This window comes from Myotis nattereri (assembly GCF_964212035.1).
Source record: "Myotis nattereri genome assembly, chromosome: 11".
NCBI classification, from domain to species: Eukaryota; Metazoa; Chordata; class Mammalia; order Chiroptera; family Vespertilionidae; genus Myotis; species Myotis nattereri.
The window spans coordinates 76,021,148-76,037,300 of NC_138086.1; the positions used below are offsets into that span (position 1 = coordinate 76,021,148).

Below are 16,153 nucleotides of genomic sequence, written 5' to 3' on the forward strand. Positions count from 1 at the left end.
CCTACCTTTTATCTACTTCTTTTGTCTTTTGTCCTTTTCTCTTTCCAGAACACTCTGGCTTTTCTGATTCTTCCTCAAAATCACCTGCAACAATCACAAAATCCCATGGTTCCTTCCCACCCCACCCCCACCCCCAACCCCAACCATTAATTTCTATACTAAAGGAATTTACCTTCTTGACCCACCGGTTACTTCACCCCATCTTGGAAAGTCACCATCTAAGTTTCATTCCAAAAACAAAATCTGAAAAACAGCCTCTTGGCAGCCCTCTGATGAAACCTATTCAAACAAGAGCAATGATTTTGCACTGGCCCACTGAACTGTCATGGGACCTCAGAAATGCTGCCCTTCCCTCAAACAGGCCTATTTCTTTGGCTGGGCTCAAGTCAGGCTCTGCTAATTTTCTTTCTGATGCCACCTCTCTATCAAGATAATTCAGGTGGTTACAGAATCAGACCTTGATCCGACATATTGGTCTATGTGGTATAGATCATTGTCATGAAGTGTTTGGCTATGTTCTTTGGAGTTTAAAAACATAATTAACTCTGTTCCTTCTTTCATGAATGACTGTGATTGTAGTAAATGGACACAAAAATAGATTGCCCATTCTTTGGAATTTTTTCTATAGCAATTTGTTTTACGGTCCTGGTTTTTTTAACACGTTGCAATAGCAATGAGTGAACCTGAATGTCTTGACTATCTTGTCCATAGGTGAATGTCCTATACTCCATAATTCACAGCCAGTAAACCAGCTTCCTTCCTTGAGGCCTGAACATCATCACTACCCAACAATCGATGAGCCTCTTCCACCAAGTAAGCTTTAGTTTTTAAACTCTATGTCTTAACTCTTCCTACCAACTCTAAACAGGTCAGTATGAACTTGTATGTAAACATCCAAACTCTTCCTCAACTCCGTAGCTTACACTGTTATAAAAAACCAATATGGCACCTACTATAAAAATTGTTTGGGTTTTTTAACTAATGGTTTCAGGATGTGATCTGGAAAAGATAACCTAGGGCTCCTCAACTTCTGAAATGGAGAGCATTTCTTAATAAGTACTTGCAAACTGTACATAATCCTTAAGTCCCAAATTTTACTATTCCATATTTTAAAATTTGCAGTTCAAGATTGAATAGTCCTACTGTTTGCCATTGGACCTGTTATATAACAAGCATCTCCATATAATAGAACATTTCAACTCTTTAGGACCCATGAACTTGCATTTTCCTTGCTATAGCTTGCATTGATAGGTGACAGCCTCCAATTTCTTCTGTAGTTCTTAGGGTTGTTCAGAAAAACATCGTCTTCTTTAGGGATAGCATTCAATATCGTTTTCTCCTGATAACTGTAATAAGTAATAATTATCCAACTAGTCATTTGAACTTGGGAAAATCATTTACTCTCTCAGAGACTCAGTTTTCTTATTTGTAAAGTAAAGCTTTAATTTCCTCACTAAATGCTAGATTTGGAGTAGGGAGTCTCTACATATCATTCTATACTTAACCTTATAATAATCCATTATAATAAATTTGCAAGAAGGAACTGACACCCCACTTAACATCACATATGTTCACGAGTTCTGTAATATCTCTGTTTTGGTTTAGGCTTGCTTTTCAAGCAAAGATAACCTTTAAGATTTGATAAATTCTATAGCTCTTTCCAGGATGCTAAGTGTCAATGTTTCCTTACATTCTGTTGCTTGTGCTTACATTAAGTGGTAACAGTTTTGAGAAGGAAAAATGCGTATCCTTTAATTCATCTATTCTTGCTAATGTGATATATTTTTCATTTACACCATTTTTCTCTGAGTCAGTTGTAATTTATCAGTTAGAAAACAGTGAATACCTTTAATATGTAGACATTTAAAAGAAAGCCATTTTGGGGAGGTAGGCCAAGCCAAACATTATATTCTTTAACTATTGACACCTGATTTCTTTATTTATTTATACATTGACTTATGGGTGTTCCATAAATGAATAGTAAAATTTCAGTGCCACTATAAATACTTCCTAGTTGACACTTATCTGTTAAATATTTATAGCATGTTTTCTTCAGGGAAAGAACACTTGCCCCACAACAAATAACCTATCAGTGCATATGCACATGAATTGACTTCCAATCCATGCAAGAATAATTACTAGTTATACTAGATATTATTTTAAAAAATGAATAGATAAGTCTAATTTAAATAATTGCATCAGCAGGTTTAAATAATGGAAATAACAGATAGGTTTTGATTTTCTATTCATGTGATACTTAAAAATACTAAAAAAGTTTATAGTGAAGCCTAATAACTGAATTTACTTAGATAATCTCAAATAGTAACATGGATGATTTCACTCGTTCAACAAATATTCAAGGAATCCTTACTCTGTGTGAGGTATCGAACAGACAAAGGTCTCTGCCCTCGTGGAGTTTACAGTCTAGTCTGGCAGAGACAGATAATAAAACAATTTTTTTAAAAGAGGAAATAATATAACATGTTTGAAGATGACAAGTGCTACCAAAAAACAGAAGCAGAGCAGGATAAAGACATCTGGAGTTGGTGGTGGTGGCTGGTTTGCCATTTTAAATAGGGTGATCGGGTAAGCTTCATTGAGGAGGCAACCTTTGATGCTAGACTTAGAGGAGGCAAAAGAGTAATCCAGGCAAGTATTGAGGAGGGCGAGCTTTCTGAAAAAAAAATTACAGCCTGCCTAGTGGGTTTGAGGAGCAGCAAGGAGACCAGTGTGGCTGGAGTAGGTGATGACGTCAAGGAGATACTGGAACCCAGATCACATAGGGCCTGGTAGACCTCTTAAGGACTTTGGCTTTGACTCTGGATGAAAGGAGGGCAATGCAGGGTTTTGAACAGAGAAGAGGTGTTTTCTGACATATGTATTAAGCCTTTCCTGTGGTTACTGTGTTGGCATTAAATTGTGAGAAGGAAGCATGAGACCCAACAAAAGTTTACTGCAGTGACCGAGGTAAGAAATAATGGTGGCTTGGGCCAGTGGGGAGCCAGAGAGGTGATGAGGAGTGGCCAGATTCTGGACACGTATTTTGTGGATTTGCTGACAGATTGGAAGTGATGTGTAAGAGAAAGATAGAAGTCAAGAATGTCCTCAGGAATTTCACCTGGAAGGATGGAGTTGCTTTAACTCAGGTGGGAAGGGAAGGCTGCAGACAGAGTAGGTCTGGCTGGGAAAACTCTGAAGCTTGGTTTCGATCGCATTATATTTGAGGTGTCATCCAGGTAGTGATAACAAGTAGGCGATGGGATCTATGACTGAAGTTCAAGAGAAAAATCAAGACTACAAACATGGTATTGAAATTGTTAAAGTAAAGAAAAAAAGGACAATTTTACTGTTGCTAGTATAGTAGCTAAACATGATACTTTATTAGGCTCTACATTGTTCTTAGACTACATGGAAAATATATAATTTAGTATATGATAGGTACTTCAGCTACACATGAATTGATGAAAATAAATTATTCTAACTTGCCCCAGCATCAGTAAGCTATCGTTTTCAGGAGTTGTTTAGGCCTCACATTGCCAAGTCCAGCAGGGCATGCTGAGGCCTGAAGTTCCATTTGGAAATTTTCTCTTCATACAATATGGTTTATAAAATATGTGAAAGTTAATTCTTAACAAAGCAACCCATAAAACATGCTTATAAGCTCTAATTCTACTTTATTATTTTCTGAATATTTATAAAAGTATATCTTTAGCACTATGTATCCCATATATTGACAAAAGGACCTGTCTGGCTGGCTTTTATCTTTTTATATTAATGATTTGGAAATACTGAAACTTGCAGAGAGAAATTATTGCTGCATCATTCTCTAGGTGTGTGTTTTCCTTAGAGAATTTATGAAACTAGAAAGAATCCTTTCTTTACTTTGAGTGCCTGGAGGGCCAGGGTGTGTTACTTACCGATGAGCCCTCCGGACCTGGCATAGTTTCTAGTTCATAGTGAATGCTAAGAGGAGTTTGTTCAGCTGAATCAAATAGCACAATACTCTTTTAAGGTTAATACTCATTTTTTGTTGGATTCAAGAAAAAGAAAGTGTCTGATTGCTACTAGTTTAGGAATCACGGAAATTTCAAAAATTTTGGTTCAAGATTAATTAATTATCTAGTAGTTACATATACACACAATTTTATCAACAAGCTCACTAACATTTACTACTAACAGTTGATAACTGGATTATCTAGAAGTTAATTTTAATCAAAACCTCCTAGACTTTATTTATGCAATCTGACTACATTTTTCCTTCATTTTGTTTTCCAAGTTAAATTTGGCGTTTTCTAGTATTTTGATTTTCTTCAGGCATTTTAGCAATTCATCAGTTAAATGTCAGACACAAGCAATAATATTCACAAACATATGCCGTGCACCTATAAAACCATAAATATACTAAATCTATTGAGTTTTTTTATTTAAAAAAATTGAGAGTTGCTATGTCATTACCTGAATGATAATTTTTCAATAGAATTATTAGTATCTGATTTACTCCCAGAGCTATGGCTTTTCTCACTTAAAAGGGTGAATGGTTTCCCTCCATTTGAAATTATTTTTGCTTTTTCTTCAGTATAACTTTTCAGCATCATTTTATCATGAAGCTTCTGTTTCCACCACATTTTTACACGTGAACTCTAAAAGCCTTCCCATTTTGGTATAGCAGATACTGCTTTTCCATGTTCAGGTTAGATATGTATATATTACTGCCAGCTCTTTCAGCTTGGAGGACTTTTTCATCTACCCCTCCCTACCCAGCCCCTACATCTATTATGTCGTGTATAACTATTTCCATCTTTAATTTGGCTATTGTTTAAATTTGAGAAGCAAAGGAACTTATATTTACCTTGGGCTCCCTCTACTGTTTGGGATGCTGGTTTATCAACAAAGAGGTATTTAAAAGATTGATGTTTGTTAGTAGTTGTTATCAGTTTTGCTTTATTTTGGTCAAGAAATATTTGGCAGCTACAGTGGTTTGAATATACACTGTCAATTTACAACTTATCAAAAGGATGGTTTGAAATCCTAGGTATCAAATCCCCCTCAAGAGAAATGACAATCAACTAAAGTTGCCAAGAATTAGATGGAGATCATCTGAAGTTGCACGTACAGTATTTTAAGACTATTGTTAAAACTGGTTTTAACTACAATCTTCTGGCTGTCATTTGAGTAGAACAAGACTGACAGGATGAAAGGATTTAAAGAAAGAAATAAAATACACATTAGACATTCTCTTTAGAAATTATTAAAATGTAGCATAGGTCATAGTTGAGGTACTACAGTTACCGTTTAAAAGGGCCCAGCAGAGGATATGAACCCAGTAGGCTCTTTTCTGGAATGTCAATGCCATCCCAATGCCTCAGAAGTCATGGCAGGTTCTGTGGGCAGGGTTGGCCTTCGGCTAATAACCAACGGTGAGTTCTACCCGTAAAGGACCTGGAGGTGGCATCTGTTTCATGTGGATCAATGTCTGTCCTTGTTTTTCACTTGGCCTTTCTATTACATGCTAGACTGGGAAGCTCGCATTGACAGCCATGGGCGGGTCTTCTATGTGGACCACGTGAACCGCACGACCACCTGGCAGCGTCCAACAGCAGCAGCCACCCCGGATGGGATGCGGAGATCAGGGTCCATCCAGCAGATGGAGCAACTCAACAAGCGGTTGGTGATCAGCATGCAAAGAGCCCCTGTAAACCAGGAAGGAGAATGGCAGCTAAAGACAAACCCAAACCCCGGGACGCTTTTCTGCTCAGACTGCATGAGGAGGCTAGAGATTAATTTTACATCTTAAGAAAGTCATGCATAGTAGGTACTTAGAAAGCCAGACTTAGAATTTGGTGGCAAGAGATGAGCTAAGCCTGAGGGTCATTTAAAGGTGGGGAATCCTCTGAACTTCTTGATGGCCCAGGTTTGAACACAGGTGTGCTTCATCAAGAGGCTCATGGCGTCCCACTCCCCCATCTTAGGTATTCACTGAGGGTGTCAGTTTTCCGTGAACTCTCTAGAAATAGTGCACAAAATTATACTTGCAGGCACACTTTCTGCAGCTCAGGTTGGAGAACTAATACCATTCAAACTGCTGCCAGTAGCAACCAACTAAGTGCTCTCTGCCTCCCCTCAGCGGGTCTCCTAGCCCTGCCTGAGGTCCACATATCCCGATGCTTCTCAGAATTCTCCAAGGGCAGACTCTTTGGGACATGTTATTTTCTCTAGGGTTTTTCCCTGCAAGCTCCCCAACAAGTTCATACTCTGATTTCAAAATATACTTTAGTGTCTCCTCATCTGTGTTCACATACCTCTTACACGTCTAGGACAGCCTTTTCACATTGCTAGAGTCATGGTTTATATAGCGTGCCATCTTGACTGTGTGGGTTTAGAGTGTGATATCATATTCTAATTTTCTCTTTGATCTGAAAGTCCAGGACAGAACCTGGGCATATTGGAAAAGTTAGTAAATATTTAGTAGGCACCTGGCAAAGTGGCTAGCTGGCTGGCCAACTGACTAAATCCACAATTTGGGAAGAAAAATAAAATGATCCTTCAAATAAGCAGAAAACAGTTGTCTGCCAACATATTTATTTTTTGCCAGCATGATTTTATTTCCACATATCTGCTGGTCATATCAGTTTCTCGTCAAGTAAAAGTAAGTGAGTAGAACTATTCTTCTAGTTTGTTAGTACAATAATGCAGAGGTAATTTGATATCTTAATTGTAACATTTTAAGTTACTTCCCATGGCCTTATTTTATACTTAGTAAGGGTATAGGGCTATAGGCTTTTTTTTTTATAATTCGTTATTATTTATGTTGGTTTTTTTAGAAGTCACCATACTTGAAACTTATCATATCTCACAAAACAAACAGAAGTCAAACCATCCAGAGACACTTGTCTTACTAATTGCTTTGGCTCTCTTGTGGAAATTTTAAGCATTTTTTTCCCAGGCATCCAAGACAACATTTTCCAGATTTCCGCAGTAATCTGATTCAAAGGACCAGCCCCAAACAAGCCAACAAACAAAAGTTAACTACTGCCTTTCCATTTTCTGATGCAAAGGTACCAAAATATTCAGCGAACCATTGCCACAGAGAGGCCGGAAGAAGATTCTAGTAGCCAAAGTTGTGAGCAAGTCCCAGCAGGAGGCGGCGGAGGAGGTGGTGAGAGTGACTCAGACACTGAATCTTCTCAGTTGAGCTTAGGTATGGGAGGAGGGGTCCCTAGACTTCTGGGCTGGCGTCCAGGGGCTGTGTGACAGAGTGTGTGAGGCCCTGGTAGTATGGCGCTGTGCACTCGGGGAAAGAAAGCAATGGGACGCATGGAGGTGAGGACAGAGAGGAAGAGGCAGGGCGCAGCAAAGTAAAGCAAACAGAAGTTTCCCACCGGGAACTGAGGAAGCAGTGGGTTCACATAGAGAGAATGCCAGCACTATGGCTGGGGGACATGAGGCCGATGAAGTCTGCGGACTCAGAGCTGGGTTTGCTATGTACTTGCGCATCAAGGCAATTTTTTCAGTGTCTTGATTTCTAGTTAGGTTAGTTTATTTCTTGTAGTCTGTGGATTTTCTACTTAAGAATAAAACATGCAATCAAAATTCATGGTCTACTTCAAAAGAACCACATAACTACACTATCAACAGGAATAATTAGTTGTTAGCTTTAGGAATAAAATACAGTTCCCCTTGAGGGAGAAACCTGGGAATAAAGACATTTTCTAGACATGGTTATGCACACCACCCAAGAGCCTTTTTTAACCAAATCTTGTAGGGTAGGTGTCCATCAGGGGTCTGGTGGTCATTTCTTAGAACTCAAATGAGGATATTCAAAAGGCATAGGAGACTGGCTTTCACTTTTTATAATGTGATGACATAAGAGGATCACAGTGACATACTAATCATCCAGTTTTTAAAGTTGAGTTGTGATGGAAATTTTATTTGCAAAAACAAGGCTCAGAAAATAGTCTGAGCAAACAAACATGTGTTTCCGTCCTCCCAGGTCTCAGCTCTTACGACAATGCAAAATAGTGGACATTTTCATGCACTCTTTTGAATGCATATACTAGTATACAGTTCTACCAACAATTTTGATTGCCTTCATTTTATTCATTTTACCAGATATACTAACTTAACTGACTAGTTTAGGATTTTCTAGTGTTAATTTCTTAGTTCAGCCTTCTGGGAGAGATGTGGTAAAGTGGTTGAGCAATGAGAAACATGAGAAAAAAAGGAGCAAAGGAATTTATTTCTGGGTTTGGTATCACATATGTTGGCATTTGCTATGTAACGAACCACCCCAAAGCTTAGTAGCTTAAATTCACAGCCATACATTTATCCAATGGTCCTGCAGAGAGGCAATTTGAGCAGAGTTCAGCAAGGTGGCTCCTCAAATGCCACTAGGCTCTCCCATCTGTCCTTGGTCCACTGTCCAATCATCCATGACCTGTCTGCCCTGAGAGGGCCTCAGCTGGGGCTGCTTGTTCCTGCTCCCCATGGCTCCTCCTCTTGCGCAGGGCTAGCCCATGTTCTCATGATGGTGGCAGAGTGCAGAGTGAGAGTGGGGACACAGAGGCTTCTTGAAACCTTGGCTCCAAGCCTCTGCTAGATCGTGTTCGTTAAAGCCAGACACATGGCCAGCTCGATTCAACAAGGGGAGAAGCTGCAAAGTCTCATGCAGATGGGTGTGGGTACAGGGAAGGAAAAAATTATGGTCCTTTCTGCAAACCAACTATCATACCTATGATTAGCAATTTGTAAAGAAAATTTTAAAAAGTAATTGGCATAAAAGGGACAAGATATTTAAGGACTTGAGCCTAACTAAAGTTATACAGAAACACTCCTAGAAATAATGGTTCTTACCTGACATACACAAGGTGATGTGACTTCTAGTCAGATCACTGACTCCTGGTCAGATTACTGTTAAAAACAGCCCACTCCAGCTGCGCAGGTAAAGGTGTGTGTGCTGCTGGTATGCAGAGAAAAGTACAGGGTTTGAAATGACTCTTTCAATGCATTCTGTGCTTTTGCTTCACCTTTTCCAGATCTGAGGAGAGAAGGGTCACTTTCTCCGGTGAACTCACAAAAAATCACCTTGCTGCTGCAGTCGCCCGCGGTCAAGTTTATCACCAATCCTGAATTCTTCACTGTCCTGCATGCCAATTATGTGAGTGCTCCAGAAATGCAGAGTGGGCCTGGCCTGGCTTCCATCAAGACCAAAAGCGCCACTTTGCCAAGTTGTTTGATACCTGAACGAGGGTAGAATTTTCTTGCCTGATGGAGAGTAGAATTTTAACCCAGGCGAGAAAACAGAAAACAGCTCAGTCCACTCTTTTCATTCTGTGCGTTTTCCAAAAAGGGAAAGAGCTGGATGGGGAAATGCTGTTTCCTCTTCAGGTTTTGTCAGTGTCGGTGTGTTAGTGTCAGTGAAAGTGCTTTGGTGGAAGTGTGGGAGAAAGACTGGGGGAATAAGACTGGAGACTGATTCAACCATTCTAGTGAGAGATGAGGAAGGCCTAAGTCAGGGGCTGGCCTCATGGAAAGGAATGACTCATTTCAGGAGACATTTCTGCGTGGAATCAGTAACAGTGCTTTGGACCACTGTGATTGAGGGGGATGGGAGATGAGGACTCAGGAAAGTCTGAGTCCTTTTTGCTTTGAGCACCTGAGTTAGGTGGTGACTCCATTAGGCGGGTCCCGTAGTTTAATGAGATGACAAAGTTTGTGTCATGGAAGGAGGAGATCAGGTTTTAGCAGGTTATATTTGAGAAGCCGCTGGGAATTCAGTGGTTAGAGCCAGAGCAGCTGCCCTGTGGTGCAGGCATGAATGCTGAAGGGGGACAAGGATGCCAGATCCTGGGCACCAGGGGACTTGGGCCAGCAGGAGCTATACTGTGCCTGCTTGCTCCAGCTTTCCTTTTATCACATGCACACATCATCCCCGTGAGCCATAAAACTGTCCTTTGCACAATGAGAAATTCCTGAAACTTTTTTTGTTTTTCTCATCCCCTACCCCTCATGTACAAACATTTCTACAGAGGAATCAAAGGAGTGATGGACCCTGAAGTCCTGCCTTAAATCCCAGGAACCTTAAATGAATACTCTTTGTTGTAGACAGCTAAAGGAGCTCAGGCAGACCTGTGCAGTCAGAGAGGATCCATGGAGGGGAGAGAGGAAAGAGACTCAAAGAGGTCAAGAAAGACTCAAAAAAGCCAATGGCTGAGAGAGGAAGGAAGGAGGAGGGAGGGGAGCCTCTGAGATGCGCAGGGAGGTTGACTCTGTCCCAGGCTGTGGAGCGGCAGGCAGAGTAGGGATCACAAACAGGGCCATGTGTGTTTACAGCTGCTCATTTAATTTTTTAGCAAGATTTCTGCTTCTGAGGCTGCCTCCTCGAGGCTCACAATAAGTAACTGTTTAGAAATCACATTATATCACATGAAGGTTCTCAAACTGTGCTTGATCTGTGTTTTTTCTAATCCTGCACTCCCTACCCCAACTGGCTCTGACCCCATCTCAGAATGCTTACCGCGTGTTCACCAGTAGCACCTGCTTAAAGCACATGATTCTGAAAGTCCGGCGGGATGCACGCAATTTTGAACGCTACCAGCATAACCGGGACTTGGTGAATTTCATCAACATGTTTGCAGACACACGTCTGGAATTGCCTCGGGGCTGGGAGATCAAAACGGACCAGCAGGGAAAGGTGAGTGTGACTGTGCAGCCCTTTCATCATGGGGGCCCTTTCCTTGAAAGGAAAGACACTGTGAAAGTGAGGAGGGAGGGTGATGAGGAGAGGAGAGCCTGTGAGCCTGGGATGTGCCATTGGCTCCCAGGAGGCAGGGAGGAGGAACTGTCCACAGCAGGGTTTCTGTCCTGTGCACTGGAGGGTGTTTAGCAGCATCCCTGACTTCTGCCCACTGAGCACCCCCACCAAGTTTGGACCTTACTATATATGCCCCCTGGGGAGCAAAATCACCCCCATTTGAGAACTACTGTCTACATCTCTTTACATTTAGGTTTGGAATTTGAATCCAGACTCTGTTCAATGACCTTCCACTATTTGCCTCCTTAGACAGCTAACTCTCAGAGAACAAAATTATTCGTTAAATGGGAGTGACATTATTAGATTACTCACTATGATTTCCCTAGTAAGCCTTCAGTTCTCCTTAAAGCAGCCTGGCAAACAGTGATAGGGCACATTGAGTTTGTGCCATGTTAACTGGCTTGCATTTTGCCTTTGTGTGACCTTAACCAAAACTGGTCCTCCCCGGCAATGCTTTAGAAGCTTAATTGGGTTTGCTGAAGTGAGAATGTTTTTTCTTAATCATCATCATTCATCTCAATGTATTTACAAGACAGGCCAACGTTTACTAAAGAACTGACCCTGGGTAATCTTTTGTGAACTTTGGTGGAGAGAACCCCTCCCTGTTTTAGGGTCAAAGGAAACAGAAGTTTCTACCAGCAGACATGTCTCTCAATAGGCAACTGAATTACTCCATTTTTTTCCCTTTGTGATTGTGAACCTGCAAAGCCATAGTTCCCCGGAGTGAGTTGATGTCCGCAGAGTGGTACCGTCATAAAAACAGCACCGCTGGGAGCTGTCAACCCGTTCCCACAAACCACTTCGCATGCCTCAGCACCTGAACTCTCTAGGTTGTGTGAGGAAAAAGACTGTGTCCTCTAATGCAAGTCCATGAGTACAAGGAAGCTCTATGACCAGCTCCTCTGTAGTCAGGGATTGAATGGGGGTGGGGAGATTCCTTGTACAGCAGATTTCCTCCTTTACTGGATGTGGCCTCCACTGGGAGAATGGCAGTGATTTATATACTAAGAGGACTTGCTGGGATGTGGTAGGGTGGGAAATGAAGCTTGAGCCAGAACAGAAAGTAAAGGATCAGAGCTGGGGTGCACCTGCCTATCTCAGTGGTCTGCGGTGGTGGCCATGATTGCATTTATTGTTTAAGCAAGATGCCAAGGGATACCACTATGAGTCAGTGAACAAAAAGTGTTTTTTGTGCAAGAGCACACACTGATGCAAGCCATTTGCCTATCCTTGGATTTTCAAGAATGAAGCTCTCATATCAGGAAACAAACAGCAAGGGCCCCAGGGAATGCAGAGAGTCCCCAGATGCAGTCAGCCCTGGTCCTCCATGATACACACACTGCCTCCTACTCAACACTATAGCAGAAAGCAAAGCAGCTGAGACATGTACCTAGAGACTGTCTTTATTCCATTGTATATTCTTGCCTCTTTTATCATATATTAATTGACTGTATAAGTGGGTTTATTTCTGGGCACTTTATTCTGTTCCATTGATCTATATGTCTGTTTTTATGACAGTACCATGCTTTTTTGATTTTTATAATCTTGAAGTATAGCTTAATATCAGATAGCCTCTAACTTCATTCTTCTTTCTCAAGATTGCTGTGGCTATTTGTAGTCTTTTTTTGTTATACATAAATTTTTGAGTTATTTGTTTTAGTTCTGTGAAATACTCCATTAGTATTTTTCAGAGAACTGAAAGTAATCATTATGCACCCATCAATCTGAAACTATATGCTTATTAAAATTCTATGTTAAAAAAAATTTGATAACTTAGGGAAATGCTTATAAAATAATAGGCAAAAAGATTTACAACAAAATTATTGTTAATGTGGGGAAAAATGTATATATGTGCATATGTGTATATTTGCATAGGAAAAGAAAAAATCTGGAAAATACTACCAAAATAGCCCAGCCAGTGTGGCTCAGTGGTTGAGCATCGACCCATGAACCAGAAGCTCATGGTTTGATTCCCAATCAGGGCACATGCCTGGGTTGTGGGCTTGGTCCCCAGTAGGAGATGTACAGGAAACAGCTGATCAGTGATTCTTTGTCATCATTGATGTTTCTATCTCTCTCTCCCCCTTCCTCTCTGAAATCAATAAAAATATATTTTTTAAATTACAAAAATATTTTAGTGATTGCCTTTAGATTGTGTTATTTGGGATGATTTAAATTATTTTCTTTTTACTATTTTATCCTTTCAATTTTTTTTTATCAGTGAGACTCTACTAATTCTATATTAAAAAGCATTTTTTAAAAAGTAAAAGCCTATAAAAGTTACTAATCACTAGTATTATTTATCCATCAAAAGCTCTGTGTATCTTATTTTGCATATGAAATAAAGTGTTGTTATTACTACTGTATGACTTCACAGTGTAAAGTGTTAGTGACTGCTATTGCTTCATTCAACTACTGAGCAAACAGATGCACAGTGCCCAGTGTTCCACCTAATTTTGAGTAGATAAAAAAGAGAGACAGAAATAAACATGATGCCTTGGCCCCGTAGCATTCCCTCCCATGGTTCACCACACTCTGGCTCATTCTCATGGCGTGCTCTTTTCACTGGTCTGGCTGCAGTCTTTTTTCGTGGACCACAACAGTCGAGCGACCACTTTCATTGACCCCCGGATCCCTCTTCAGAACGGCCGTCTTCCTAATCATCTGATGCATCGCCAGCACCTCCAGAGGCTCCGCAGTTACAGTGCTGGAGAGGTAACGCCCTGTCCCCGCCCTCAGCTCACAGGTCCACAGACTCTGCCTCTGCTGGTGGAGCCAGAGCTACTTCTAAGTGGCTGAGAGCTAGGAGAAATTAACCAGGCCTAAGGAGTGCCCTGTTCTCATTCCACCACGTGCTGTCCTCGCTTATATCTCTTTTATTACCTGTGCTTGCCTACTGCTGAGCCATGGAAGGCTGCCACCTTTTGTAAGCTCACATTCATTGCCTTTCTGAAATACTGGCTCTGTATCCCATAATCTTTCCTGTCCTCTTTTCCCAAACCCAAACTCAAAATATAGTCCTTTTCTACTTTCAAACAGTTTCTGAGAATATTATGAGAAAATCCATTTTTATGTCCTAACATCTTTTTATAACATCAAGAGATGAGGGCACTGAGAACAATTTCCCATAAAACAGCTTTTAAAGTTGAATTTTAGAGTGAGGCAAAAAAAATGAAAAAACTGTCAGAAAAAAAAAGAAATATCTATTTGGCCCCTTCAGAGAGTCATTCCAGGGGTAGAACCACAGTGTACATACACCTCAGAAGAAACTGGAAAAATTACAATCTCCCTAAAAGCTTCCAGATAGCAAACATAAGTCCTAAACGAAGAGCTAGTTGTGGGTGTGTCATCACTTGTTGTAATGAAAGCCTCGTGTACATTTCAGAGGAGTCATCTGTGGACTCTGAGAGATGCAACTATTTCCAATCAAGGGCACTCATGTTTCAGTGCCACTGTGATCAAATGAATTTTTCTTTCATGGGATCATCTTAGGTATCATTGTTTCAGGATACTACTGAAAACATACACATAAAAGGTGTGTGTGACGATGCAGAGAGGAAGTGTTACACATCTGCAAGTGTTATGTGGGTGTCAAGACCCTGCAGATACCAGACACTCGGCAGGAAACAAGTTCACAGATTGTAGAAAGCAGTGCCCCAACTTCCCAGCTCAACACAGATAGCCCCCCTGTCTGGTAGCAGTCGTACAATACTTCAGAAAGTACTAAGCGTGAGATGATAGTGTACAAATTCAAAACTCTGCATCAACTCCAAATGTGGCATTTCAATCTATTTAAGATGTCCAAGCTCTTTAATATTTTAAGGCAATTTCAGTATTATTGTCAGGTCACTTCATATAATAAAAAGAAACTGAGTACTGCAGACATTTCACTGTCAATAAAGTATACCTCCATGTAATAAAGGCTATATAGGACAAGCCACAGCCCACATCGTACTCAATGAGCAAACACTAATAATTTTATTTTGGAATTAGGCCTCAGATGTCTGTAGAAACAGAGGAACCTCTTTAATGGCCCGGCCAGGACACAGCCTAGTAGCTGCTATTCGAAGCCAGCATCAGCATGAGTCGTTGCCACTGGGTATGTAGCATGCTTTTAGAACCCCTGGATAATCGGTAATTAGCCTGGCTTTTCTTATTGTGAATCCTTTCATATTGAGGATTCCATTGAGTTACTTTTCTTCCTCTTTATGGCATAGCCTCCCCCTTTATTGTTTGCGCCCATCCTCCCCTCTCCCCTTTGCCTTTTCCCTTTCTCCTTCCTCCTCGCTTTGTCCTCTCTCATCCCTCACCTCCTTCTTCCCTGATGTCTTCCAGCCCACATTTCCCTTCTTTTCTCTGTTCAGTGCTTTGTTCGCCAAGTCCAGGGGAGCATAATTTAATGAGGTCATGAATTTGTTTCTGTTAGATGCAGTTTGTAATGTAAACCTCTCTTCCCTTGTGTGTATGGGGATAAGTCGACAGAGTCTTGATTTCTAAGATCAACTGCCTCTTTTCAAAACACATGCCACTTGTATCAGGGGAAAGAGGTGAGAGAGCCTAAATGGGTTTGGATAGTTCCACTATCTCTCCTGGAAATCAGCTCATGGCCCCAGGTCCTAAGTGTCAAGTGCTCGGAAAAGGCTTTATTTGAACTCATAAAGAATCTTGTGCTAAAATAACTATGGCAAAATGACCAAGAGAATTTATTAAGGAGAGAGTAAGTCTTCGCTCATGGGAGAACTACTTTGTATTTTATCTGTTCACACAGTAGTGAGTTAACCCATCGTTAAGTTTCTGGAATATTAGGATGATTAACTTAGATTGAGTTCACTTCTGGGGTGATTGTTTAAAAATAATAATGCTATTATGTCACTGGAAACACCCTCAGGAGCTTACATTTTTTGATACATTGCTACCTGCCCCTCAAACTTCTAAATCAATTCTCGTGTCAAGCAGCCATCTTCCAATCATCAGGGAAATCATCTGTGGTCTGAAGACTGAAGCACAACTCTGCCCTTCTGTCATTTCAGCATATAATGACAAGATCGTGGCATTTCTTCGCCAGCCAAACATTTTTGAAATGCTGCAAGAGCGTCAGCCAAGCTTGGCCAGAAACCACACACTCAGGTAGGGGCTTGTCCATCCCCTTGTAACTCTAGATCTCCTCAGCTCTCTTTCAAGATGGGACAGCACCTCTGTGGGGAGCCAGAGCAGAAGGCTTTGCTGTTTTCTATCCATGCATTTAAATTATCATTTGAATTCTCAGAACAAAGGGGCCAGAGGGTTCTAATGTGCTCAGAAGTGTAGCAATCAGCAGTAGTCATATTGTCAGGTTACGTATGA

The 16,153-nt window shown here is 40.9% G+C and overlaps 1 protein-coding gene across 1 annotated transcript in view; it reads left to right on the forward strand.

Annotated features, from left to right (window-relative positions):
* HECW1 (HECT, C2 and WW domain containing E3 ubiquitin protein ligase 1) overlaps window positions 1–16,153 on the forward strand; it is a 106,596-nt gene that overhangs the window by 60,442 nt on the left and 30,001 nt on the right. Inside the window, exons 10-17 of the mRNA XM_081102094.1 lie at window positions 712–813; window positions 5,514–5,664; window positions 7,056–7,198; window positions 9,033–9,154; window positions 10,505–10,690; window positions 13,391–13,525; window positions 14,804–14,909; window positions 15,841–15,937. Of these exons, the coding sequence (XP_080958220.1) occupies window positions 712–813; window positions 5,514–5,664; window positions 7,056–7,198; window positions 9,033–9,154; window positions 10,505–10,690; window positions 13,391–13,525; window positions 14,804–14,909; window positions 15,841–15,937 (1,042 nt within the window). The remainder of the gene's footprint in view (window positions 1–711; window positions 814–5,513; window positions 5,665–7,055; window positions 7,199–9,032; window positions 9,155–10,504; window positions 10,691–13,390; window positions 13,526–14,803; window positions 14,910–15,840; window positions 15,938–16,153) is intronic.